Raw genomic sequence first — 26,456 nt, 5'->3', positions numbered from 1 at the left:
AAGTTACAGTATTACTTCTTTTTTTTCTTTTTAGCATGCTGTCGTTGCTTATTTCTTCTCATCTGGCCTTGTAGTTTATATATAGTCTTCTTAAAACAGTCATTTAGTTTCATCTTCTGACAAGTTAAAAAAATTATTGAGTGTTGCCACATTTCTGAAATGGGCATTTTCAAACTGTTAAAATTACTACCACAGTTGTTTATATATGTTTAATAGAGGTTTAAATGAACTTTTCTTTTGTATAAAATCCAGTAAAATAGAGCTGAGAAATGACCATTATTAAAGCTGTGGAATATTGAAGCAGTCTGTATAGTTTAGTGATGTAAAGCACTAGAACCATCTACTTCTATTTCAACTCTTTGGATGCAAGGAATCTTCAGGGATTCAGAAAAGCCAAGGTCTTCTAACAGTGTCTGTTGCCTGGCTTGAAATCTTGAGTAATTATTCATTTACATATTGCTTTCCCCCCTTAGACTAATGCTTTGAGCAGTGACCCTATGTCTTACTGATCTTTGTATCCCTGTACCCAGAACATTACCTGGTCACAACAGGAACTTTGGAAGAGGATGCTACTACCTCTCAGTATTTATTTTCTCTTTCTTCTGTGGAAATGAGCATCCTGACTTTTAGCTGGTAACATTGCTATCTTGTCTTCTTTGCTAGTTCTTCCCCATCGTTGCTAGTTATGGTGCTGGTCAATGAGATCTAAGTGGAGGTAGGAGCAATTTCTGGGAAGTGTCCTTAAATGAAGGAGGTATGGCCTTCCTCACATCCATCTTCTTCCCTAGTGACTGAAATGCAGCTGTGATGGGTGGAGTTTAAGTAACCATATTAGATCATAAAGTGGAATTTATAAACGGGATAGCAGAGCAACAAGATGCAAGGAACCAGGGCTCTTAGCATATAGAGCTGCTATGCCAGCCCTTGACTGCCTACCTCCAGACATTTTTATATGAGCAGGAGACAAACGTCTGTCATCTTTGAGATACTGTGAAATATGCAGTTAAACCTAATACCAATTAATACAATAATAAATAATTGCTGAATGAGTAGATGATTCAGTAAATGAATGTCTGTAGGTATGTCAGAAAATGTCTGAGAATGGAAATTGGAGATTGTCTTAGAGACATAGGAATATTGCTAAGTAATATTTATCTATACAGAAAGTTATTTTACATCTATGACTTGCTAGACACTGTGTTAGGTACTGCAGATACATGATATGCTTATAATGCAGTAGTAATGTTGAGAGATGATGGTGGCTTGGACAGGGTGGTAGCAACAGAGTTGAAGAGAAATAAATGGAATACATTTTTAAGGTATATTTAATAGGGCTTGGTGATGGATCAGATAAGGGATAAGGATAAGGGAGGAATCAGGATGATTTTTAGATTTTGCTTTAACAACTGGCTGGATGGTAGTGCCATTTACTGAGATGTGGAAGACTGTAGGAGAAATAGATTTTTTTTTTCTGGGGGAAGAGTGGTGAGTCAAGAGTTCCATATGAGACATGCTAAATTTGAGATGCCTATGTAGCATTCAAGTGGAGATTTCAAATAGATCATTGAATGTATGAGCCTGGAACTCGAGAAGAATGAGCTGGAGATATAAATCTGTGAATCCTGAGTATATAGATGCCATGTAAAGCCATTGGACTGAAGAGATAAGTTAGGAAGAAAATACAGATAGAAAGGACAAGAGGCCTCAGCACCCTGCCTTAAACACTACAACATTTAGAAGAGGAGAAGCTAGCAGTGGAGGCTGAAAAGGAATAGCTGATGAGGAAGAAGGAAAGTCAGGAGGGTGGTACCAAGGAAGTTAAGTGAGAAAAGTGTTTGAGAAAGCAGGAGCAGTTAGCTCCCAGGTAAATGCTGCCGAGGGGTCAAGATGAGAATGAGTTTTCATTAGGATGGCCAACAGAGGGGTTGATGGTGACCCTGAAGGCCTAGATAGGTTTAGATACCATAAATTTATAGTAATAGCATTCTGATTTTCTTTTGGCAATTTCTAATCACTTTTTTGAACAACATTTTTTTTCTTTAAGGACTAAAGAAATTGTCTTCACTCAAAAATGGTTTATATCTGCCCTCTTCTGTGAATGTGTTGAACTCTCAAATGATTCTGTGCAATAAGTATTTCTGGCCTAAAGTAATTGTGCAAATGAGTTAGCAACTAGATCATTGCAAAACTACTGAGTAGATTTGCAGTACAGCAAAGTAAAAACTGTAAAACAGATGGTATGCTTTAGAAATCTATCTCTTTTCAGCATCACACAACATTCGGGTTTGGCCATTTAATTATTTGTTTTCTAATTAGTACAACTTTATTTCTGGCTTTGGTCATTTTTCCAGAAGTCTCCATTTTTGAGCCTCTGTAACATTTGTCTCTATGTAGTCTTTGCCAAATGGATAGAGAAGTGACAGATAGCGTGTACTATATCAGACTATCCTAAGGAGTTCAGTGTATGAAGTTTAGAATACTGGCATTTTGTAAACTTCTGAAAGGCAAAACTCTTTTCTTCTTAACTACTTGAAGTCTTGCTTCTTGTAATTCATATCCTCTGTTTGAAATAATCTAAAGAGAACACGTTAGTTCTCTCAGTGCCTTACTGCTTTATAACCAGAGCTGATCTTCCAATACCGAACAAATAGTAACATTCTTTTCAAAGAGCTTTATTGGATAAAAAGTTTCTATGGTTTACTTATATATTGTGCATTTTGAAGTACAGTACATATCTGAAAAGTATTCTGAGAAAAATAATCATTGCTTCTCTATGTACATTTAAGTGAATGGGTCTTAAACAGATATTGTCATCCTGATTTAAAAAGTCAAAGATCGGGACTTCCCTGGTGGCACAGTGGTTGAGAATCCGCCTGCCAATGCAGGACACGGGCTCAATCCCTGGTCCGGGAAGATCCCACGTGCTGCAGAGCAACTAAGCCCGCGAGCCACAACTACTGAGCCCGTGTGCCACAACTACTGAAGCCCACACGCCTAGAGCCCATGCTCTGCAACAAGAGGAGCCACCACAGTGAGAAGCCCATGCATCAATCAATGTGTTACACCATATTAACAAATTGAAGAATAAAAACCATACTTGATCATTTCAACAGATGCAGGAAAAAGCTTTTGACAAAATTCAACACCGATTTATCATAAAAAATCTCCAGAAAGTGGGCGTAGAGGGAACTACCTCAACATAATAAAGGCCATATACGACAACTACACAGCAAACATCATTCTCAATGGTGAAAAACTGAAAGCATTTCCTCTAAGATCAACTGACAAAGGATTAATCTCCAAAATTTATAAGCAGCTCATGCAGCTCAATATCAAAACAACAAACAATCCAATCAAAAAATGGGCAGTAGACCTAAATAGACATTTCTCCAAAGAAGACATGCAGATGGCCAGGAAGCACATGAAAAGATGCTCAACATCACTAATTATTAGAGAAATGCAAATCAAAACTACAATGAGGTATCACCTCACACCAGTTAGAATGGCCATCATTAGAAAATCTACAAACAGCAAATGCTGGAGAGGGTGTGGAGAAAAGGGAACCCTCTTGCACTGTTGGTGGGAATGTAAATTGATACAGCCACTATGGAGAACAGTATGGAGGTTCCTTAAAAAACTAAAAATAGAATTACCATATGACCCAGCAATCCCACTACTGGGCATATACCCAGAGAAAACCATAGTTCAAAAAGACACATGCACCCCAATGTTCATTGCAGCACTATTTACAATAGCCAGGTCATGGAAACAACCTAAATGCCCACCGACAGATGAATGGATAAAGAAAATGTGGCACATATATGCAGTGGAATATTACTCAGCAATTAAAAGGAGTGAAATTGGGTCATTTGTAGAGATGTGGATGGGTCTAGAGACCGTCATACACAGTAAAGTAAGTCAGAAAGAGAAAAACAAATATCGTATATTAATGGATATATGTGGAACCTAGAAAAATGGTACAGATGAACCGGTTTGCGGTGCAGAAATAGAGACACAGACATAGAGAACAAATGTATGGACACCAAGGTGGGAAAGTGGTGGGGAGGGGGGTGGTGTGATGAATTGGGAGATTGGGATTGACATATATACACTCATGTATAAAATGGATAACTAATAAGAACCTGCTGTATAAAAAAATAAATAAAATTTAAAAATTTTTTTAAAAAAAGAAACTTTAGATTATTCATTCATTTCTTTGAATTTGTTTTTATATTGCATTTCTTCCACCGCATTTATCCCAATGTAATATATATTTTTGCATGAAAGACTTTTTATTAATCACCCTATCATTCGTCTCATTTTGCAAAAAACAGCTCAAATATGTATTTATATTTTTGTTTTTATTTCTCATGACCCTAGGGCTCTAAATTTTTAAAAATTATTTAAGGGCTTCCCTGGTGGCGCAGTGGTTGAGAGTCCGCCTGCCGATGCAGGGGACACGGGTTTGTGCCCCGGTCTGGGAAGATACCACATGCCGCGGAGCGGCTGGGCCTGTGAGCCATGGCCGCTGAGCCTGCGCGTCCGGAGCCTGTGCTCCACAATGGGAGAGGCCACAACAGTGAGAGGCCTGCGTACCACCAAAAAAAAAAAAAATTATTTAAGAGTGACTTTAATTATTCATTTATAATTGATCAAGGGAATGTAATTATAATTGTTAATTATTAAACATAAGTCAAATTATATTGGAAAAATATCTCTTTAGTGGATGGATAGGGCTACATTTCCCCCCAAATAGCCATCCATCCATGATTGAATGTTACTTAATGTTAGAGAGAGACAGTGTTCAGCATCAATTGTGTTACTGTTTTCAGTTTTCATAGATGTAAGCACTGAGAACCTTATAAACAAGTAGAAGGAGTTTTGATGTAGCAGTGTCACTCATTTCTTTAAATCTGTTTGAGTTATATGTCAAAAACCACCTAGTGAAAGGCCAGCTGGAGGAGGCTCTGGTTCCTGACAAGATACTGAATTAGCACAGACTTCTGCATGTTCTCTGAAGATTAAACCTAGAGTCACTTTAGAGAGAAACCTCATGATACCAGGATTCAGAGAATAGTGTGCAAAACCCCTGGGAAGATAAGGGGATATTCTGAGCTGGCATGTATGGTGAGTGAGGTTACAGCCAGGGAAGGAAGTAAAATAGGAAGACAAAAACAACCCAAGTTCCCCTTTGCCTCAGGACACTGATGCCTGTCCTTTCACAGGAGTAGGAAGTAAAATCAGAGCAGCACTGAGGCCCTGCATGAGTGAGAAGCTAAGGAAAATGGGTGGGAATTGGATTTAGGCATTGACTTACCTGTTGGCCTCCACACCCTAGGACAGGTGGGTTATACTTTTAGAAGTGCCTCCTCCTTGCATGGTTTCTCTCTGGAGGAGAAGTTTGATAAGGTTGAAACCCTGAATTGAAGAGTTGCTTGGTGGGGGCAGATCTTTGGTGCCTAGGGATTTTGAGCTCCTGGGGCTGAAGGCCTGGTTCTGGTCTGTCCTCCTGAGGAGCCAGTACTCCCTGCGGAGTATGAGCTAACAGGCCACATTTCACACACCATTAGGAGAGTTTAGAATAGGCAGTTCAAGAATTTAGAAGTCAACAAAATGAACATGCTACAAGAGATAAGGGAAGATGTTAATAATATGAAGCAAGAAATGAAATGATAAAGCAAAACCAGGTAGAACCTTTTAGGTATAGTAGTTAAAATAGAGATGCAGTTATATAGGATAAGTAGTGAAATGGGTGCAGCTGAAGAATGAATTTTAAAAACTAGATGATCAGATTATGGAACTTTAATAGAACTTTATAGAAGGGAACAGGTGAAGATAAACAAATTGAAAAAATAAAGAAAAGCTATAAGGAATTGAAAGTAAAAGTTACAAAATCCATATAATAGGAGTCTCAGGAAAAAGAGGGAGAAGGAAATCTTTTAGAAAATAATAGAGATAATTCATCAGAACTAAAGAAAGAAGAAAGACTTCAGCTCTAAATAGATGATAGACTACCAAATAGGAGAGAGAAGGAAAAACTGACAAAATAGACATAATGAGATTTAAGAACATCAAAAACAAAGAGGAAATTCTAAATGTTCCCAGAGAGAAAGAGCAATATCATATAAAAAGAACAAGAGTCACATTGACATCTTACTTTTCAGCAGCAACATTGGATGCAAGTGTAAATGGAGTAATAATTCTAAATGTGTTAAATGGAAAACAACTTTAAACTTAGAATTTTATATCCATCCAAATTGTCATTCAAGTGAAAGGGAATGATAAAAATATTTTCAAATATACAAGGCCTCAGGTTTGCCACACAAGTCCTAGATTTAAAACACTTGATAGAAGTAATTAAATAGGAGGTCAAAGAAATCCAGTAGATACTGCAAGAGCTATGTGTACCGAGAGTCTTCAAATACCTTAGTAAAGTGTGTTGGTGTCCAAAAAAAGAGAAAAAGACCAAAGAAGAAGAGGAGAAAGTATATTCATAATAACCCAGACTTAAAATGTGAGATAATATACACATGACAAGCGTTGAGAATGGAGAGAGAACATGGGTACACAAGAGGGGGCTAAAATGGAAGATATAGACAATGGATTTTCAAAGTAGTAAAGGATTAACAAAGATACAAAGAGTGAGACAGTTGTAGTAATAAACTTAAATGATAGAAACAGTTTCAAATAAGTTAATGGGTTAGAAATACCTGTTAAGGGACTTCCCTGGTGGTGCAGTGGTAAAGAATCCACCTTCAAATGCAGGGGATGTGGGTTTGATCCCTGGTTGGGGAACTAAAATCCCACATGCTGCAGGGCATCTAAACCTGCGTGCCGCAACTATTGAGCCCACGTGCTCTGGAGCCTGCGTGCCACAACTAGAGAGAGAAAACCTGTGCACCACAACTAGAGAGAAGCCCACGTGCCACAACAAAAGATCGCGCATGCCGCAACTAAGATCCAACACAGCCCAAAATAATAAAAATAAATAAATAGACATGAAAAGAATACTATTTTAAAAAACAAAATACCTGTTAAAAGACATAAAGTCAGGTTGACTTTTTAAAAATAGCTAAGTGCTATTTACAAGAAGCACATTTGAAGCATAAGGACACAAATATTGAAAGAAAAAGAATGGAAAAGAACATACCAGGCAAACACTAACCAAAAAAAGCCTGAGTAACTGAATTAATATCAATTAAATATACCTTGCCACAAACAAATCATCATTAGAGATAATGAAGGTCACTTTATAATGATAAAAGTTCAAACAAAATATATAAGTTTAAGCATGTATGCAACTAATAAGATAACCTCAAAAATATACATCAAAAATGACAAAATTACATGGAGAAATTGGAAAATTCACCATCATAGTGGGAGATTTTTTTTTTTTTTTTTTTTTCTGTACGCGGGCCTCTCACTGCTGCGGCCCCTCCCGTCGCGGAGCACAGGGTCCGGATGCGTAGGCTCAGAGGCCACGGCCCACGGGCCCTGCCGCTCCTCGGCACGCGGGATCCTCCCGGACCGGGGCACAAACCCACGCCCCTCGCATCAGCAGGCGGACCCTCAACCACTGCGCCACCAGGGAAGCCCCATAGTGGGAGATTTTAATGCACTTCTCTCAACTATTGATATGTAAAGCAAATGAAAACAGAAACAAGAGTATTTTAACAAGACAATTAACAAGCTTATTTTAGTGGACATGTATACAATTCTGCATCCATCAATTAGAGAATATACATTTTTCTTAACCACATGTGGAAGGAACATTTACCAAAATTGAACTGGCCAGGAAGAAAGCAAGTCTCAATAAGTTTTACACAGATTATGTTCTCTAACAATACACAATTAAGTTAAAAGTCAATGCCAATAAGATTAAATATCTGTATATATTTGGAAATTAAATCACATGCTTCTAGATAAGTCATGGGTTAAAGAATAAATACTAATGAGAACAAATTTTTAATTTGTAGAACTGAATGTTAATAAAAATACAACATAACAAAACCTGTGAGATGCAGTAAAAGTGTGTTTCAGCAGAAATTTATCACCTGGAATATTCACATTAGAAAAGGAGAAAGGCTAAAAAAGAACTACATATCCAACTTAAAATCTCAGGAAAAAATCCCAACAGAATATACCCAAATAAAGTAGTAGGAAAAATAAAACTAAGTAAGAGTGAAAATAAATTAAATGGAAAGGAAAGGTAGAAAAGAGAAGATCAATGAGACCAACATTTGATTCTTTGAAAAGACCAACAAATAGATAAATCTTTGGCAAAAATAAGAAAGAAATAGAGAAGACAAAAATAGTATTAATAGGAAAAAGGGAATACAGGCACAGATAAAGCAGAAATTAAAAGGATAAATATTAAAAAGGTAAGGGAATGCCACCAACAACTGTATACTAATAAATCTGAAAACTTAGGAAAAATGGACAAAATTTCTTTTCATAAAAAAGATTTTCCTCAAAAAATACAGCTTCATAAAATTGTCTCAAGAATAAATAGAAGGGACTTCCCTGGTGGTCCAATGGTTAAGACTTTGCCTTGCAATGCAGGGGGTGCAGATTCAATCCCTGGTTGGGGAGCTAAGATCCCACATGCCTCATGGCCAAAAAACCAAAACATGAAAGAGAAGCAATATTGTAACAAATTCAATAAAGACTTTAAAAAAATGGTCCACCTCGGGGCTTCCCTGGTGGCGCAGTGGTTGAGAGTCTGCCTGCTAATGCAGGGGACACGGGTTCGAGCCCTGGTCTGGGAAGATCCCACATGCCGCAGAGCAACTAGGCCTGTGAGCCACAACTACTGAGCCTGCACGTCTGGAGCCTGTGCTCCTCAAGAAGAGAGGCCACAATAGTGAGAGGCCCACGCACCGCAATGAAGAGTGGCCCTCGCTTACCACAACTAGAGAAAGCCCTCGCACAGAAACGAAGACCCAACACAGCCAAAAATAAATTAATTAATTAAAAAAAAAATGGTCCACCTCAAAAAAAAACTAAAAAAAAAAAAAAGAATAAATAGAAAACTTGAATTGTCCTGTATAATTACTAAGGAAATTGAAGCAGTAGTTTAAAATCTTCCACCAGGAAAACACCAAGCCTAGATGATTTTACAGATTAGTTCTACCAAACTTTTATGTCAAATTTATAACTCTCCTCCTGTGCCCCCAAAGAGAGAATTTTCCTAATTTATTTTGAGTCTAGTATTAATTCTGTATACTCTAGTAAAACAAAATTAGACCATTGTAAACCAAACCTATGAAAAAGGAAAATGATCCATATTACTTATTAATATAGATGTAAAACCTTAAACAACATATTAGCAAGTTGGATCCAACTGTGTTTATAAAAAAGATCATGATCTTGTTGGATTTTCCCTAAAAATGCAATGATGGTTTAATTTTGGGAAAAAAATCTGTAAATATAAATTCACACATTAATATATTAAAGGAGAAAAGCATATGATAATTTAAAGGAAACACTTGTAATAAGACTCAGTATACATTCATAATTTAATTAGGAATAGAAGAAAACTTCCTTAACCTGATAAAAGTTTACAGCAAATATCGTTTTAAATGGGAAACGTGAGAAGCATTTCTTTAAAATAAAGAGCTAGTCAAGGAAATCAGCTTTCAATAGTTTTTCCCAACATTGTTGATCTTAGTCAACTTAAGATAAGGAAAATAAAGTCATGAGAATTGGAAAACAGAAAGAAAACTTTTATTATTTGTAGTAATATACAAATTATTAGACAAACTATTTGAAATAATAGAAGAGCTGAGTAAGGTAGCTAGATTTAAGGTTGATACTCATCGATATATAAGTGTATCAAATCAACACATTGTCCACTTTAAACTTACACAATGTTATATATCAATTATATCTCAGTAAACCTGGAAAAAAAAGATTGACATTGTATTTCTTTTCACTAGCAAGCAACAATATAAAATGTAAAAAAATGAAGACGTAAAATAATATTCAAGAATATATAATTTCTAGAAATAAATTCAACATAAGATTTGGGGAAAATTATGAAATTTTATTGGAAAACATTGAAGAAAACTTAAGTGTAAAGATATACCATAATCATAGGTCATGAGACTTAATATCATAAAAACTGATTTCCTCAAGTTGATGTACATACACAATGCAAATCCAATCAAAATTCCACAAGCTTTCCTGACCCTAAAATTTGAATCGAAGCTTAAAGTGTCGAAAATAGCCAAGACATTTCTGAATGTTTTGCTCTTCCAGATATTAGGACTTATGAAGCTGTATTAGTTAGCATAGTGTGATCATTTGCAGTAATAAGCAAATTGACCAGTAGAATAAAATAGAAGGTGCAGAAACATATCCATGCATATCTGGAACTTTTATGACAGTGGTAGTATGGCAGATCAGTGGAAAAAGTAGAGACTGTTCAATAATTGGAGCTGGAATAAATGGTTGTCCATATGAAAAAAAAAAAAGAGAGAGAAATTGGGTTCCTATCTCACACTGCAGACAAAAGTCAACTGCAAATCAATCAAGGACTTAAATAATAAAATTTATATTTAACTTTTAGTAGAAAATATAGGTGAAAATGTTTTGGACCTTGGAGTGTGTAGAAAAGGATTTTATAAGCAAGATACCAAAGGCACTAACATAAAATAAATGGTGGATAAACTTGACTTAATATTAATCTTCAGAACTTCTGTTCATAAAACAACACTTTAGGGATAGGTTATAAACTAGGAGAAGGCTTTTGTAACCCAAAAAACAAAAAAGGGTTAATATCATGAAATCTTAATAATTCTTACAAATCAATACAAAGCAGACAAACAACCTAGTAGAAAATGTACAAAGAGACAGGGCCAGGCATTTTTTAAAATTAATTTTTATTGGAGTATAGTTGCTTTAGGGCCAGGCATTTTTACAGAAGAGGACCCACATTTGGCTGATGAACACGTGACAAGATGTTCAGTCGCATTAGTGATTGGGGAAATACAAACCAAGACCTCAGTGAGATAAACCAAAAATTAAGAAGTCTGACAGTAGCCAGTGTTGGAATAGATGTGGGTAAAGAGTATCTTTTTTTAAAATTAATTTTTATTGGAGTATAGTTGATTTACAGTGTTGCATTAGTTTTTGCTGTACAGCAAAGTGAATGAGTTTTACATATACATATATCCACTCTTTTTTAGATTCTATTCCAATATAGGTCATTACAGAGTGTTGAGCAGAGTTCCCTGTGCTATATAGTAGGTCCTTATTAGTTATCTATTTTATATATAGTAGTGTGTACTGTCAATCGCAATCTCCCAAATTATCCCTCCCCCCCATTTCCCCCTTGGTAACCATGAGTTTGTTTTCTACATCTGTGACTCTGTTTCTGTTTTGTAAATAAGTTCATTTGTACCATTTTTTTAAGATTCCACATATAAGCGTTATCATATGATATTTGTCTTTCTCTGTCTGACTGACTTCACTCAGTATGACAATCTCTAAGTCCATCCATGTTGCTGCAAATGGCACTATTTCATTCTTTTTTATGGCTGAGTAATATTCCATTCTATATATGTACCACATCTTCTTTATCCATTCCTCGGTTGATGGACATTTAGGTTGCTTCCAGGTCTTGGCTATTGTAAATTGTGCTGCAATGAACATTGAGGTGCATGTACCTTTTGAATTATGGTTTTCTCCAGATATGTGCCAAGGAGTGGGATTGTTGGATCATATGGTAGTTCTGTTTTTAGTTTTTTAAGGAACCTCCATACCGTTCTCCACAGTGGCTGTACCAGTTTATATTCCCACCAACAGTGTAGGAGGGTTCCGTTTTCTCCACACCCTCTCAAGCATTTATTGTTTGTAGATTTTTTGATGATGGCCATTCTGACTAGTGTGAGGTGATATCTCATTATAGTTTTGATTTGCATTTCTCTAATAATTAGTGATATTGAGCATCTTTTCATCTGACTCTTGGCAGTCTGTATGTCTTCTTTGGAGAAATGTCTGTTTAGATCTTCTGCCCTTTTTTTTTTTTGTGGTACACGGGCCTCTCACTGTTGTGGCCTCTCCCGTTGTGGAGCACAGGCTCCGGACGCACAGGCTCAGCGGCCATGGCTCATGGGCCCAGCTGCTCCGCGGCATGTGGGATTTTCCAGGACCGGGGCACGAACCCGTGTCCCCTGCATCGTCAGGCGGACTGTCAACCACTGCGCCACCAGGGAAGCCCGTTTTGCCCATTTTTTGATTGGGTTGTTTGTTTTTTTGATATTGAGCTCCATGAGCTGTTTGTATATTTTGGAGATTAATCCCTTGTTGGTCGCTTCATTTGCAAATGTTTTCTCCCATTCTGTGGGTTGTCTTTTCGTTTTGTTTATGGTTCCTTTGCTGTGCAAAAGCTTTTAAGTTTAATCATTGCTGGTGAGAGTATTAATTGGTACAACTACTTTGGAAAAAGGAATTGACATTATTTTTTTTATTTTTTATTTTTTTGTGGTACGCGGGCCTCTCACTGCTGTGGCCTCTCCCGTTGCGGAGCACAGGCTCCGGACGCGCAGGCTCGGAGGCCATGGCTCACGGGCCCAGCCGCTCCGCGGCATGTGGGATCTTCCCGGACCGGGGCACGAACCCGTGTCCCCTGCATCCGCAGGCGGACTCTCAACCACTGTGCCACCAGGGAAGCCCGACATTATCTTTTAAAGTTAACCATTCACATACTTTATAACCAAGAAATTTCACTTCTAAGAATATACCTGAGGAACTCTTACACATATACATGTGGAGATATACACAATAATGTTTGTGGAAGTGTATATAGGAGCAAAAACCCAGAATCAACCCAAATTCCCTCTGACTAGAGAATGAATAAATTGTGGTATAGTCTAACAATGGAATATTATACAGAAAATATATACAGAAAATGATTAAGCTACATGTAATAATATGTACAAATCTATGACACTTAATTTTAAATTAATCATAGTTTTGTTAAGATATAATTTACTTAATGTAAAATACACAGATTTTAAGTGTATAGCTTGATGAATTTTTATGAATTTATACATTTGTGTAACCACCACCCAGAACAAAATACAGAACATTTCCACCCCCTACAAGAAAGTTCCTTTGTTCCCTTTTCCACTGTTCACTTTGTGCCACTCACCAGCAATGTTTAAGAGTTCTAGTTTTGCTCCCCATCCTCTCCAGTGCTTGTTATTATCGATATTTTTAATTTAGATACTCTGGTAATATATAATGGTATCTTATTGTGGTTTTAATCTGCGTTTCCTGAATGACAAATGAAATTGGTCACTTTTACTTTACTTATCCTCATTGGCCTTATGAAATGTCTGTTCAAGTCTTTCCTCCATTTTTCTATTAGTTTTTTTTTATTTATTGATTTGTAGAAGTTTGTTGTATATTCTAGATATGAGCCTTTTGTCTCTCTCACACACAAAAATAAATATATGTACAGTAACAAGCATTGTAAAAAGCTGACTTAAGAAAAGAACATGGAAAGAATTACTGCAGATCCTTTCTCAAGCAGGTGACTTTTGAAAAAGAGTAGGTCATTGGAAATTGAGGGTCTTGAAATTGACTCCCTGCAAACCATCCCTGCCCATACAGCCCTTAGGAAGCCTTCGTGTACAGCGAGGTATATGCATAACCGTTTGAAGAATGTTGGTTTGGAATACATTTTGTTTTTATTTTTCCAGCTTTACTGAGACGTAATTTGACATATAACATTGTATAAATTTAAGATGTGCAACATAGTGACTTAATATATGTATATATTGTGAAATGATTACCACAGTAAATTTAGTTACTATATCCATCACCTCACATAGTTTAAATTTTTTTTTCTTATGGTGGGAAAAATTCTCTGAGCAGTTTTCAAATATACATTACAGTATTGAAGGCTCAGCAACACCTCTACCTAGAAATTCTTAGCAGACAGTTGGAAATGCACTTCTGGAATAAGCGTAAATTACTAAATTTCTCAGTTTGTTTCCTCTTAAAGAATAGGAATATCAACACCAATTTTCTCTATTCTCATTATTTGCTATACTTGTGAAAACTAAATCACTGAGATGACTTTGTTAGGAAAAATTTTAAAGTGGTGCAGAGTTGCTTACTTCAGCAGCCCTTACTACCTTTCTATGCTGCTGCCTTGGCCTCACTGAGACCCATGAGAGCATGTTTGGTGATCTTACTGGGTGCTATCAGTCCTTTGTGAGTATCTGCAACTTACATTATTTCTTTTCCTACATAGTTTATATTACTTTTTAGTTATATAATAGTTGCCATTACCCTCAGTAAATGATTTAAATGGTAAACAAGGCAGGAAAAATAACTTTCTCCCTCTATTCCCTCATTCCCTCTTACTAAAGATAACCATTGTTAAGTCTGTTATGCATTCTTTCAAATACATTCTGAACATTTTTATTATTCCCTTTTCACAAATGGGTTTATATTACGCAAACTATTCTTTTTCATCTAATGTATTTTGGGAAGATATGCTTATTTTTTTTTAAAGCAGTATTGTATCCAAAACTATGGATACACTATTATTTTGCCCCTATGAATATGGAATATTTAAATTGTTTCAGGTCCTTTCTGTTACAAACAGTGGTGCAACAAATGTTCTTGTAAGTATACGTTGGCATACTGTGTCAGCATATCTATAAAATAAATTCTTAAAAGTTGAATTACTGGTTTATGAGAATGTGCATTACATATTTTGATAGTTTATTGCCGATTTATCCTCCCATAAAAAGCAAGTAAATGAGAGAGCCTGTTACCCCATACCCTCACCAACACAGAGTTTTATCAAACTTAAATTTATGTCCATCTATTAGGTGAAAATTGCCAACTCATTGTTTTTGATTTGGATTTTATTAATTTTGTGAAGTTGAGCATCCTTTTATATCTTTTTTATAAAGATATAAAAATTTTTTCTAATTAAAAAAATTTATTCCTCGGAACATTACAAAATAAAGAGCTCTGGCTACTTAACGAAAAGTAGAAAATGATGACCGTAAGTTAAAGACCCAGAATGTTTCCTTTTCGCTTTGCTGATTTTATGTTTCAAACTATCTTATCCCAACTCATACATATCATTCATTCATTCATTAAAAAATACTTGTAAAAGACTTATTGTTTACAGAATACTGATAGGCACTGCCTTTGAAAAGGCACATTTTGTTAGATGAGGACGTATGTTTGGGTTCCTATTTGCAGGACCTGTCTACTAAGATTAAATCCAAATCTTAGTATTTGACCAATGCTTCTCCTCTATGAGTGTTCATTTTTCCAGTTTTTCAAAATAAAGTAGTCTCAAACTGTGAGTTAAACAAGTGGAAATTTATTAACAAAAAGGTTGGTTTTCTACTTATGATAGCCTCAGATTATCAGCCTATTACTGCTGCCTTCTTGCCATTTGCTGCTTCATGGTTGATGAGTTCAGGGTGTGACCCCTCTTAACACAGCCAGTAAAGGGAGTTCAGAGGTTACTGTTCTGATGGTGAGGTGTCTCCACAATCTCCAGTGTCTGCCCTAACAATTCCACCCATTTTTGTTTGGTTGGTTCATGTGTAATTTCTCTTGAGCCTAGAAGGCTCATGACACACAGCTCTGGGCCACTTACTCGTTGGTCAGTCCAAGTATCTGATGCAATTCTTCCTCCAACTGTTAGCAGGCAAGAAGGGGCTCGTCTAGTAAGTTATTGGCTGGACTTTAGACAAGAGGGAAAGTCTGGAATCTATAGCAACATTTGTGCCCTGTTTGATATCACAAGGGAATATAGGAAGCAAATAGTTAAAAATTTATAAATGGTAGAGTGTTTTTGATGGGATAATGACCCTATTCTAGATCTTTTGCTCTTCTCCCCAGTCTCTTTGCAATAAGAAATAGAGTCATTTGTAGCGTGTCAGTCACCATGCTTTTGTGTGTATATATTGATATATGTGAAGCAAGCGCTTGAAAGCTGGCTAGAAATGCAGATTCAAGGTAGTACAGGTAATCCTTGCTTTGCACAGTAGTGCAGAACCATAAAAATAGTGCATATTGAAGCTGTGCAAAATGATTTTAATAATCAATGGGAAAAATTGTGATTTTTTCATGCCCTTTAAAATTTTTTGTTAAACATTAAAAACTCCCTAACTGTTGGTTCTAAATATATAGAGAGAATGAAACAAAAGTAAAGCTAAATTTTTTGCACTGTAATTTAAAACATTAGAAATATTGAGAGTTAAAGTGTCTTATTTTGGAGTTAAAAACTTACCAAGATTAGTTTAAACAGTGCTTGCCTTCTTCTTATCATACAGAGGGGAGCATCTTTTTTATGCCTTGGTGAATTGTCATACTGTTTTACAAGTTTGGATCTACTTCCAACATTGTATCCTTTGTCTTTTCAATGTCTTGAATATCTCTGAAAATTCTTTAAATGTCAAGTTTTTTGTGGGTGTTATTTTCTCTGAAGCATCTTCATCCTTCCTCATTTATGTTGATAAGTTTACCCTCACTAAGTTCCTTTGGTTGCGCATCTAGATTCTCACAGTGGCAGTGGCAGCATTCCCATGGTCAGCTATTTCTTCTATTACTCCATTTACATTTGATTCAAATTTTACTCCCAGTATTATCACTTTTAATTTCTTTGTTGCAGTTTCATTTTTGTTAGCAAATTCCCTGCAAGACAAGGAGGCAACACAACGGCACACATTGCTGTCTGTGTGTGAACTGAATAGCAGATGCACAGTGTGCAATCACCAACAGACTGTGAAAGAAGTGACGTGATTGGTCACTGATCATGATGCAAATCTGTAATTTACCTGGTGATCGTGGATTGAAGGGCTAGCAGTGAAGTTTGAACTTTATGCAATTATAGTTAATGTACCATGGTGACTGAAATTTGAACTGTGTTGCTGAGGGACTGATGTTATTTAAGTCATGATGACTAAAATTCATGCATATCAGGACTGTGCAAAGCAAAGACTGCCTAAATAAATTGGCTATCACATGGTACTGATTGCATATGATTTGTGTAGTAATTACAACTTTGTTGGGTATGCTGATTATATAGTGGGCTCACTCTTTATAAAGCTTTTTGGAGGTGACTTACAGAGTGTAAATATTTAATCTTCTATCAGGACAGGCTAGATTATGCTGTGGTAACAAGTGACCCCCAAATCTCAGTGCTGTTTATGCCTTCCATTGCACATTGGCTGGGAGGAGGAGAGTAAGCTCTGTTTTACTTTGTCTTCACTCAGGGACCCAGGCTGAGGGAGGCTCTATCTCTGTGCTTCTATAGTTACTAAGGAAGAAATTGAGAACATGTAAATTACATGCTCTCTCTTCAAGTTTCTACCCAGAAGTGATACACACTATTTCAAATCACATTTTACTGGTCAAAACAGGTCATATCATCATGTTCCAAAAGAGGTGGAGAAGCAAAATTCTACTATGTGCTAGAAGAAATGACTCTAGATCCAAAGAGTTAACCTGTAGAGAGTTTATCAGGGAAGAGCAATTGAGGACTGGGATTACAGACATAGATGTCAGATTGTCTCTGTTTTCTAATGAAAGAATTAAGTTGAGACAAAGTTGTGTGTACTAGTATTCCAGGAACCTGGACACTGTGGGTTAGTGTTCAAGGTCATCATGAAGCCAGGAAGTTATAATAGAGGCTAGATGAATCACTGGGGTCAAGCAGGGCTGTTGACAGAGCCCTGAAGATCAGAACTCATTCAGATGAGAACTCTGAGACTATCTGCCGTTCTAAACAATTTCAACTCCTTTTTGCTCTCTGAGACTTCATCTGTGCTTCATTTAAGTTGACATCTTTGGAAGTTCTGGGATACTTGACGGAGATGACTGTCAACTTGAGCCTTGACGGAAATGTAGGCTACGTGTTGGCAGAAGGCATAGTAAGGGCATTCTGGGAGTAAATGGGTAGAGGCTGCAGAAGTGCAACCAAAGGTAGGATGCTATGAAAGTAGTAAGAATATAGACCTTCTTAAAACAGGATGACGTAGAAGAACCACAGGGAATGAATAGCATAATGATCCTCATTTAATTATTACTATTCCATGCTTAATATTTGTCTGTGTCTTTAACCATGAATATATTAAACTCTACAAATCCTCAACAGTGTACTCAGATGGCGGCCCTTAAGACGCCTGGCCTCATACTATTCTGAATCACTGTTGCTTAATGCTTCAGTCCACCCACATATCAAATTAACTTAGATCACTCCATAGTTGTTCCCACACCTAAACGTCCTGTTTTAATCTAAATGTGATCCAAACTTCTTGTCCAAACTTTCTCTACTAGTCTGAGTTAGGAGCAAAACTATTTAAGTCATACCTAGTCTAGCAGGAGGCATTTAAGAATGCATTCATGCATTTCTTGGCATTAAATGGAATATAATATTTGAGAAAAAGATAGTTAATATAAAATGGTCAATTTTAGTATGGTATAGCCACATCTGGGGTTAAAACAGTGCACGGAATCCATTATAATCAAATGACCACATTATATTGAAATCTTCCAGTCAACTAAGAGCTTTCAAGTCAAAGATCTATATTCTTGGACACGGCACCGGACTAATCAACTGAATTTAGATTTCTTACCTAGACATTTTGATGTTATATAGGCTTACCCTTAATGTTGGACCCAGTAGACTTTGGGCAACTTCTTTCATTTTTTAGCTTCCCTATTAATTTTCTAGGAACAGCACTGTAAGCGGGTCTTTGGATTCCAGGAACTTGCCCTATCTAGTGGTTCTTTCACACAAGCATGCTGCACTATTCTTTTAAACCAGAATATTCTCCCATCCCTAAATTTTGGCATATTGTAAAAGTATTAGTGAAGAGGTCTGAGACATGCCAGTACAAGGAGTATGCTCAAAAGGGCATCCAAAGTTTTGCTATTTATTCAGCATTATAATTTTTCCATGTGACTTACTGAATTTGTGAGACTATATTACTAAAATATGTAAGAGTCTTCCGTTTTCTAAACTGTTTATAACACCAAAAATTCATTGTTAATATTAGGGCAATATACTTTCTTCGGCGAGACCAACCAATGTGTTAGAAATGATGAAAGAATGGAAAAATAACCCAGGAAGTGATGAGGAAAGTACAACAGACCAAAAGAACAACTGGTCCAGTCACGAAAAGTTGAAAGGTTACCAACCCAGCAGAAGTATCCATGTCAGTAACTCTTCAGTTGAAGAGGAAGGAAAACAGGTAGGAAGAACCAACAAAACAAGTAGGAAGAACCAATTGTTCCATTTCTCCAAACTGTAAAATACCTTCACAACACTTGGAACATTTTTTTGCAACTCTTTTTTGTTGTTGGTTTTTAATGGTTTGTAACAAAGGAGACCTGCATGATAAAGACAGTAAAGTTCTTTCCTCCCTTGAAACTATCATGATTTAGCAAGGTGGCCTATATGCTTATTTTAGGATCCATGATTATATAGGGCAGGAGTCTGCAAAGTTTTCCTGTAAAGGAACAGATAGTACGTATTTTAGGCTTTGTGGGCCATAATAGTCTCTGTCACAGCTTCTCAACTCTGATGTTATAGCATGAAAATAGACACAGACAACAAATGAACGAGCATGGCCATGTTCCAATGAAACTTTATTTACAAAGACAGGTGGTGTGCCAGTTTTGGCTAATGAGTCACGATGAATAATTTTTGTATTTTACCAGGCTACACAATTTGGAATGGGTTTATGTATTACCTAGAAAAAGACTTACTAAATTATCCAGTTAGTCGTTTCCAATTTTATGGTAGCTAAAACTGTTTGTATAGTTTTATTATTTTACCTTATTAGATCTGAATATAGTTTTATTATTTTTGGTGAATAAAATTTAGTAACATTTTGATTAATTCTAGATTGTGTTCTGCTAAATTGAAATCCTGACAATTTACCCAAACCCTTTTTTTCTTTCGTTTCTGTGTTTGAGGAAAAATTTTCTGTATGTTTGTTCTCTTTCTTGTCTTGAGATCTAATCAGCATATTTTAGCTCTTCTTTAATGATTGAACATGCTGCCAGTGGGGGCTGTATTTACCTCCTAAGAGCCCAGACTTCTTGTGAGGAGTTGCTGCCTTTCAGTTCTCCGAGGCCTAGAGACGGGCAAGTGGAGAAAGGAACCGAGAGGGTAAATCCTGACCCACAGCCAGGAAGGTGCAGCGTGGCTGGCCCACACCGTGCCATGATAAGAATCCTGTCAGAAATTTGTGGAAAGAGACCCAGTAGAGTGATCTGGTTGATTTTTATTTACTCATGGGGAACTTCTTTGTCTACTTGATAGCAAATATCTAGTTAATAAGCTTGACATTTAATTATTCAGATATTTTGAAATAACCATATTTTTACCATAATATAAACATAAGTTTATTGACTTCCTTTCATCCTCTCTAGTCTGTTAACAACTCCTGCAGTGCTTAGCAGCTGTGTGTATTTTATATTCTTGTTAAAAATATCCTAAAAACCCAATATTTGCATTTCCTCATTTATAGTTTGAAAATTTTCCTGTTAGCTGACGTGGCATTTTATACACGCATATACATGTGCACATGCACACATATGTACACATACACACACATATACATACATGTATATGTACTCACACATGCATACACATACATTACACGTATTACATACATGCATCTACTGTATACTCACATATATACAAACACAAATCCATACATACACATGCATATGCACATTATCTTTTGTAGTCTTGGATTCTGTTTGGCACTGATTCTGACATAAAATATCCTTGGAACCAAATGTTTGTTTGTCTTCCATCTCCTTTTTCATTGCTCTGTCACTTGTCTCCACTATCATCCTCCTCTTCCCCCTGCAAGTCACAGAGTGATGGGACTTGCCATGCTGTTCTCAGCTACTTCCAATTAGGGAACAGAAGAATTGGAATTTGAGGTTCTTGTGGATGCTAGAACTATACTCAGTGGATTGAAAATTTAAGAATATAGATTTCTACTCATCAACAAGAAGAACTTTTCCACAATCAGAGCTCATCTGCAATAGCACAGGCTGGGCCATGGATAGTAAACCCTACCTTTCAATCATTGGAAGCATTCATGCAGACTCTGGAAAGCTACTTGTTATAAATGCTGTAGCAGGAATTTCTCCAAGATGGGTAGGAGTTTGCCCTGGATGTCCTTTAAGGGACTCTCCTATGCTTAGGTTTTGGCTGTGATATCTTGGGAGGAATATCTTACCTTATTTGGGAATTTTTCTGAAAAGTGTTACCCCTTAAAAGAAAGACTTCTCATCCATATTAAATTTTTCACTGATTTTTATGAATAAATGTTACTTTGTTAATTATATTGAAGTTGAGTTTATGTTAAGAAATTACTTCTTTTATTTTTTTCAAATCTTCATTAACAGTAAATAGTGGAGTATAAGGCCTAACGTGATAACTGAAAATAGTGTAGGCCATTTAGTCTTGAGTCCACACAGGATTCATATAGTAACTAATATTCTTAAGAGAGAAATTTTAATTTTATTAAAAATCATTCTATGAAGGGCTTCCCTGGTGGCTCAGTGGTTAAGAATCCTCCTACCAATGCAGGGGACATGGGTTCGAGCCCTGGTCCAGGAAGATCCCACATGCCGCGAAGCAAATAAGCCCGTGTGCCACAACTACTGGGCCTGCGCTCTAGAGCCTGCAAGCCACAACTACTGAGCCCATGCACCTAGAGCCCGTGCTCTGCAACAAGAGAAGCCACCGCAGTGAGAAGCCGACTCACCGCAATGAAGAGTAGCCCCTGCTCGCTGCAACTAGAGAAAGCCCGAGCACAGCAACAAAGATCCAACACAGCCCCAAATAAATAAATAAATAAATAAATTTTTAAAAAAGAGAAAAAAATCTCTCTATGAATATTGAAATTTTCCCACGGGAAAAATTTATTTGTTAAAATTAGATTATATGGATAATTTGATATGATAATTTATACTTATGAAATTTATACTTACGAAATTAAAGAGATGTATATGATTCTTTTTCCATTAAAGTATTTGAAATTTGGCTTTAAATGGAAATCTGCCAGCAGTTCCTGCTTTCCATTGTATCATTGTTCTCTATTCTGAAGAATCTCATAAATCCATTTAGAGCTTCTGATTTTGTATTTCTCACAAGCCAGTGTCATCATATTTTTTAGATAAGTGGCAAAGCACTTGAAAAACCGGCAGAGAAAGTGAGGAATTATTAAAAACAAAAACAGTTGAACCAAGCACCTTCCTCTTTCTCTGAGTAACTGTTCCTTAGTTCCAAATGCCCTGGGCATTATGGAAAAATACAGTGTGTATCTCCTCACTGTTCATGTTTGGACTAAGGTATCACACTTCACTTTTTCAAACTTATTTTTGACTAGTTGACATTTGTTAATGTCCTTTTTTTTTCTTTTCATTTTCAACCTTTAGTTTGTTTTAGGTAACTGTGTTTTTTGAAGATAGAAGTGTTCTCTCTTATATATCTTGTATTTTACAGGCTGAGTACATCTAGATAACGTTTTGTGTTATTGGTAACCCTCTGAATTCCCTACAATGGGTTCTTAGTCTATTCTGTCAGACAGACCCAAGACTTAATTCCTACAGCAGCATTTACTCATCTTCAAATGAGACACTTAGCAGACCATTGCTTATTGCAGGAACATGCCTTTCGACGTTCGATTCTTAGTGATTTCCGATAAGTAGTACAGTACTTTCATTGTTCATTAAGCTCAGAAAACAATTGAAGAGAAATGAATGTCTGTAATTAAAATGCACCCCCCCATAACCATAGAGGGAGGGACTAGCAACTCTGGATGTGATAGAAGTATATTTGCATTACAGAATTCTTGCTTCATAAAGGAAAAACTTCTTAGTTGTTAAATTGTTTATTGAACACAGTCTTGAATATACTTGTTTAGTGAAAATGGAAGATTTTTGTGATCATTTTTCTTGACTGAAAAAACATGGCCTTTACAGAATCATAGGAGATGGTATGTGTAGCAGATACTTTATCTAGTCTAGAAAGTAGAAAGGCAAGCTGGCTTAGAAACTTTGAAAAGTTATTTTGATCAATGAAATGTGTTCATTAGCAGTTCTTCAAAGTCAAGTAATATTTGAATTTAAATAAGATTGAAATTAAACGGTTGAACTATGTGGTATATTGACCTGTTGCTGTGAGGAAAAAGTCAAGTTTTCTTAGTATTTTAGTTGAGTAAGATAAAAATTTTCTTTTCTTAACATATTAAATCTTAGTTCCCTGAGCCCATGTGAATCATGTGAAAATTTGGTGGTGCTTCCATATTTCTGGCACACTTTTATACTCCAATATTGAAGCATTGTAATCTAGCATATATGCCCAAGCATTCCATTTAAAATATCCTACTGGTTAAAAGCACAAGCTCCAGATCTAGGCTGCCTGGATTCAAATCCTGGCTTCACCACTTATAAGCTTTAGGACCTTGGGCAAGTCTCTAGGCCTCTGTTTCCTCATATCTAAAATGGGAAAAATAATGACATCAACCAAGGACTAAATGAAATCATGCATGTAACACTCTTGACATATAGTAAGCACTCATTAATGTTAGCTATTATTAATTTTATTATTATATTGCTAAGGAACCTGCATAGAATATTGCTAAAATTCCATGTTCTTTCCTGTCTGCTTTAAGGCTCCTTTGGGCATAGGTGTGGGAATAACTAATGAACAAACTAAGAAATATTTTCAAAAGTGGTAAGATGATGCTTCCAACCTCATTTGCCCTCTGAGTTTGGTGAGATCCCTAGGGCACTGTGGTAGATTGGATTATTTTTCCCAATTATTTTATTTATTTATTTTTTTTGTGGTACGCAGGCCTCTCACTGTTGTGGCCTCTCCTGTTGCGGAGCACAGGCTCCGGACACGCAGGCTCAGCGGCCATGGCTCACAGGCCTAGCCGCTCCGCGGCATGTGGGATCTTCCCGGAGCGGGGCACGAACCCACGTCCCCTGCTTCGGCAGGCGGACTCTCAACCACTGCGCCACCAGGGAAGCCCCATTTTTCCCAATTATTTAAAACCTCTGTAAGGGATCTGTACATTCATACCCTTTGCCATGTGGTTTTTCTCCCTATTAGAGTAGATGTATATTTTCTCACCTCACTAATGTTGATCTTAGCTATATGAGACTGACTTTAGCAAATGAAATGTTAGGAGGTGTGATGTAAGCAGAGACCTTAAAAGTGTTTGCATGGTTTAGCTTGCTCTCTTGTATTTCTGCCACCTGCCATGAGAAGAACATGACTGCAGAAGCCACAGTTCCTAGAATTATGAAGATCTGTGAACAGACTTGAACCCAATACAAAGCCTGAAGTCTAGCCTAGCACCACCAAGCAAAAATTAATGTTTATTGTTAGAACATACTGAGACTCTTATAGTTCTTTTTTAGGTAGTTGTACAGAAAAGAGTTAACATAGCAGGCCTAAACTGCTATCCTTGAAAAGTCCTGCTTGCCAGGTTGGCCCTTGGCTGGCTTTTGGGAACTTAGATTTTGGAACGGTGGCTACCATTAACTGATAAGAATGATTAATTGTGCCTAAACTGTGCAAACAATATGGTTTATGCTGAACACCTTCTTTCCTTCTGGGAGTCTGGGACTTCGCTAGGTGCTAGGCAGAGGTTGCCTACATGACCAGCTCCCAGTAAAAACCCTGGGTGCTGAGTCTCTTCGAGCTTCCCTGGTTGACAACATTTCACATGTGTTGTCACAACTTGTTGCTGGGGTAATTAAGTGCATCCTATGTGACTCCTGGGAGAGGACTCTTAGAAGCTTAAACATGGTTTCCACTGGACTTCTCCTCAAGTGTCTTTTCACTTTGCTAATTGTGCTCTGCATCCTTTCACTATAATAAATCATAGCAATGAGTACAACTATATGCTGAGTTCTGTGAGTCCTCCTAGTGAATAACGGAACCTGGAGACCTCCCAAACACAGTAGCATAGCTGCAGCAATAGCTGACTAATACAGGTACTAGTTATTCATTGTGCTAACATGAATTTTGACCTGTTGTTGTTTGATCTAATGCTATTGGCAATTCCAGTTGCTAGTTTGGATTCATAAGCTTCCATAAACAATAAGGCTTTTGTCTGTACTTCTATTCCCAGTAGAATCTCCTGTGTAAGGCTTAGGTTTCACCACGGGTTTAGCCAGACGTCCATGGTTGAAGGGATATATTAGTGAATCCTTTCAAATCATTTCCCTGCTCTCCCAAGCCTGGCTTCTGCCCAGCTCCTCTTAGAGATTATAGCTCCTAGTATATGCTTATGTATATTTTACCCTGTGGAGAACCAACCCATTGGGTTGGGTTATAAAAAATATTGCTTCAATTTCAAATGTATTAATTTGGTTCCACTCATCTCTTATCCTGCCTTTATGCTATGATTGTCACATGTATTACATCTATGTAATTATAAACCCTACAAAACTATGTTTTAATTTTTGCCCTAAATAGTTGTATTTCCAAGAAATTAAAAGGAAAATTGTCTTTTATATTTACCCAGATATTTACCATTTCTGATGCTCTTCTTTCCTTTCTGAAAATCTAAGCTTCCATTTAGTATCATCTCCCTTCAGCCTGATGAACTTCCTTTGCATTTCTTGTATTGAATGTCTGCTAGTGATGAATTCTCTCAGTTTTCTTTTATCTAAAAATGTCTTTATTTTGTCTTAATTTTTGAAGGATGTTTTCTCTGTTTACAGAGTTCTGGTTTGACAGGTAATTTTGGTCCACACTTTAAAGATGTTATTCTTCTGCCTTCTGGAATCCAGATTCTCTGATAAGAAGTCACTGGTAATTTGAAATGTTCTTTTCGTATATGTAATGTGTCACTTTTCTCTGAATGTTTTCGAGATCCTCTCTTTATCTTTGGTTTTCAGCAGTTTGACAATCATATTGCTAGGAATGTACTTCACATTTATCTTGCTTGGGATTTGCTGAAATTCTTGAATCTGTATTTCTGTCTTTTGCTAAGTTTGGGAAATCTTGTGATTACTTTTTCCTTATTTTTTTCTGAGAGTCTTAATCACTCATACATTAGACCACTTGATATTGTTCAATAAGTCCCTGAGGCTGTATTGACTTTTTTCAATCTGTTCTTTAAATTGAATACGTTCTATTGATCTATCTTCAGTTTTACTCTTTGCTCTGTTGTCTCGATGTTCCTGTTAAACCTATCTGGTGAATATTTAATTTCAGATATTATATTTTATTCTAAAATTTTCATTTGGTTCTTTTTTATTATTTCTGTTCCTTTATGGAGAGCTGCTTTATTCATCAAATAAATTTTCACTTTACATCATTGATAATAGTGATGATAACTGCTTTAAAATCCTTGTTTGCCAATTCCAATATCTGGGTCATCTCAGGGTCTGTCTCTATTGATTGTTATTTCTGTTGA

At 36.6% G+C, this 26,456-nt stretch overlaps 1 protein-coding gene across 3 annotated transcripts in view; it reads left to right on the top strand.

Annotated features, from left to right (window-relative positions):
* STK33 (serine/threonine kinase 33) overlaps positions 1–26,456 on the top strand; it is a gene marked incomplete at both ends in the record, with an annotated part of 74,902 nt that overhangs the window by 32,001 nt on the left and 16,445 nt on the right. For 2 of the 3 annotated variants that reach the window (XM_079709200.1, XM_079709201.1), the window contains one exon: positions 19,047–19,241. The exons of the other annotated variant lie outside the window; for it this stretch is intronic. In XM_079709200.1, the coding sequence (XP_079565326.1) occupies positions 19,047–19,241 (195 nt within the window). The remainder of the gene's footprint in view (positions 1–19,046; positions 19,242–26,456) is intronic. 3 annotated transcript variants of the gene reach the window in all.

This window comes from Hyperoodon ampullatus (assembly GCF_949752795.1).
Source record: "Hyperoodon ampullatus genome assembly, chromosome: 7".
Taxonomy (NCBI): Eukaryota; Metazoa; Chordata; class Mammalia; order Artiodactyla; family Ziphiidae; genus Hyperoodon; species Hyperoodon ampullatus.
This window is presented reverse-complemented; position numbering and strand designations above follow the sequence as displayed.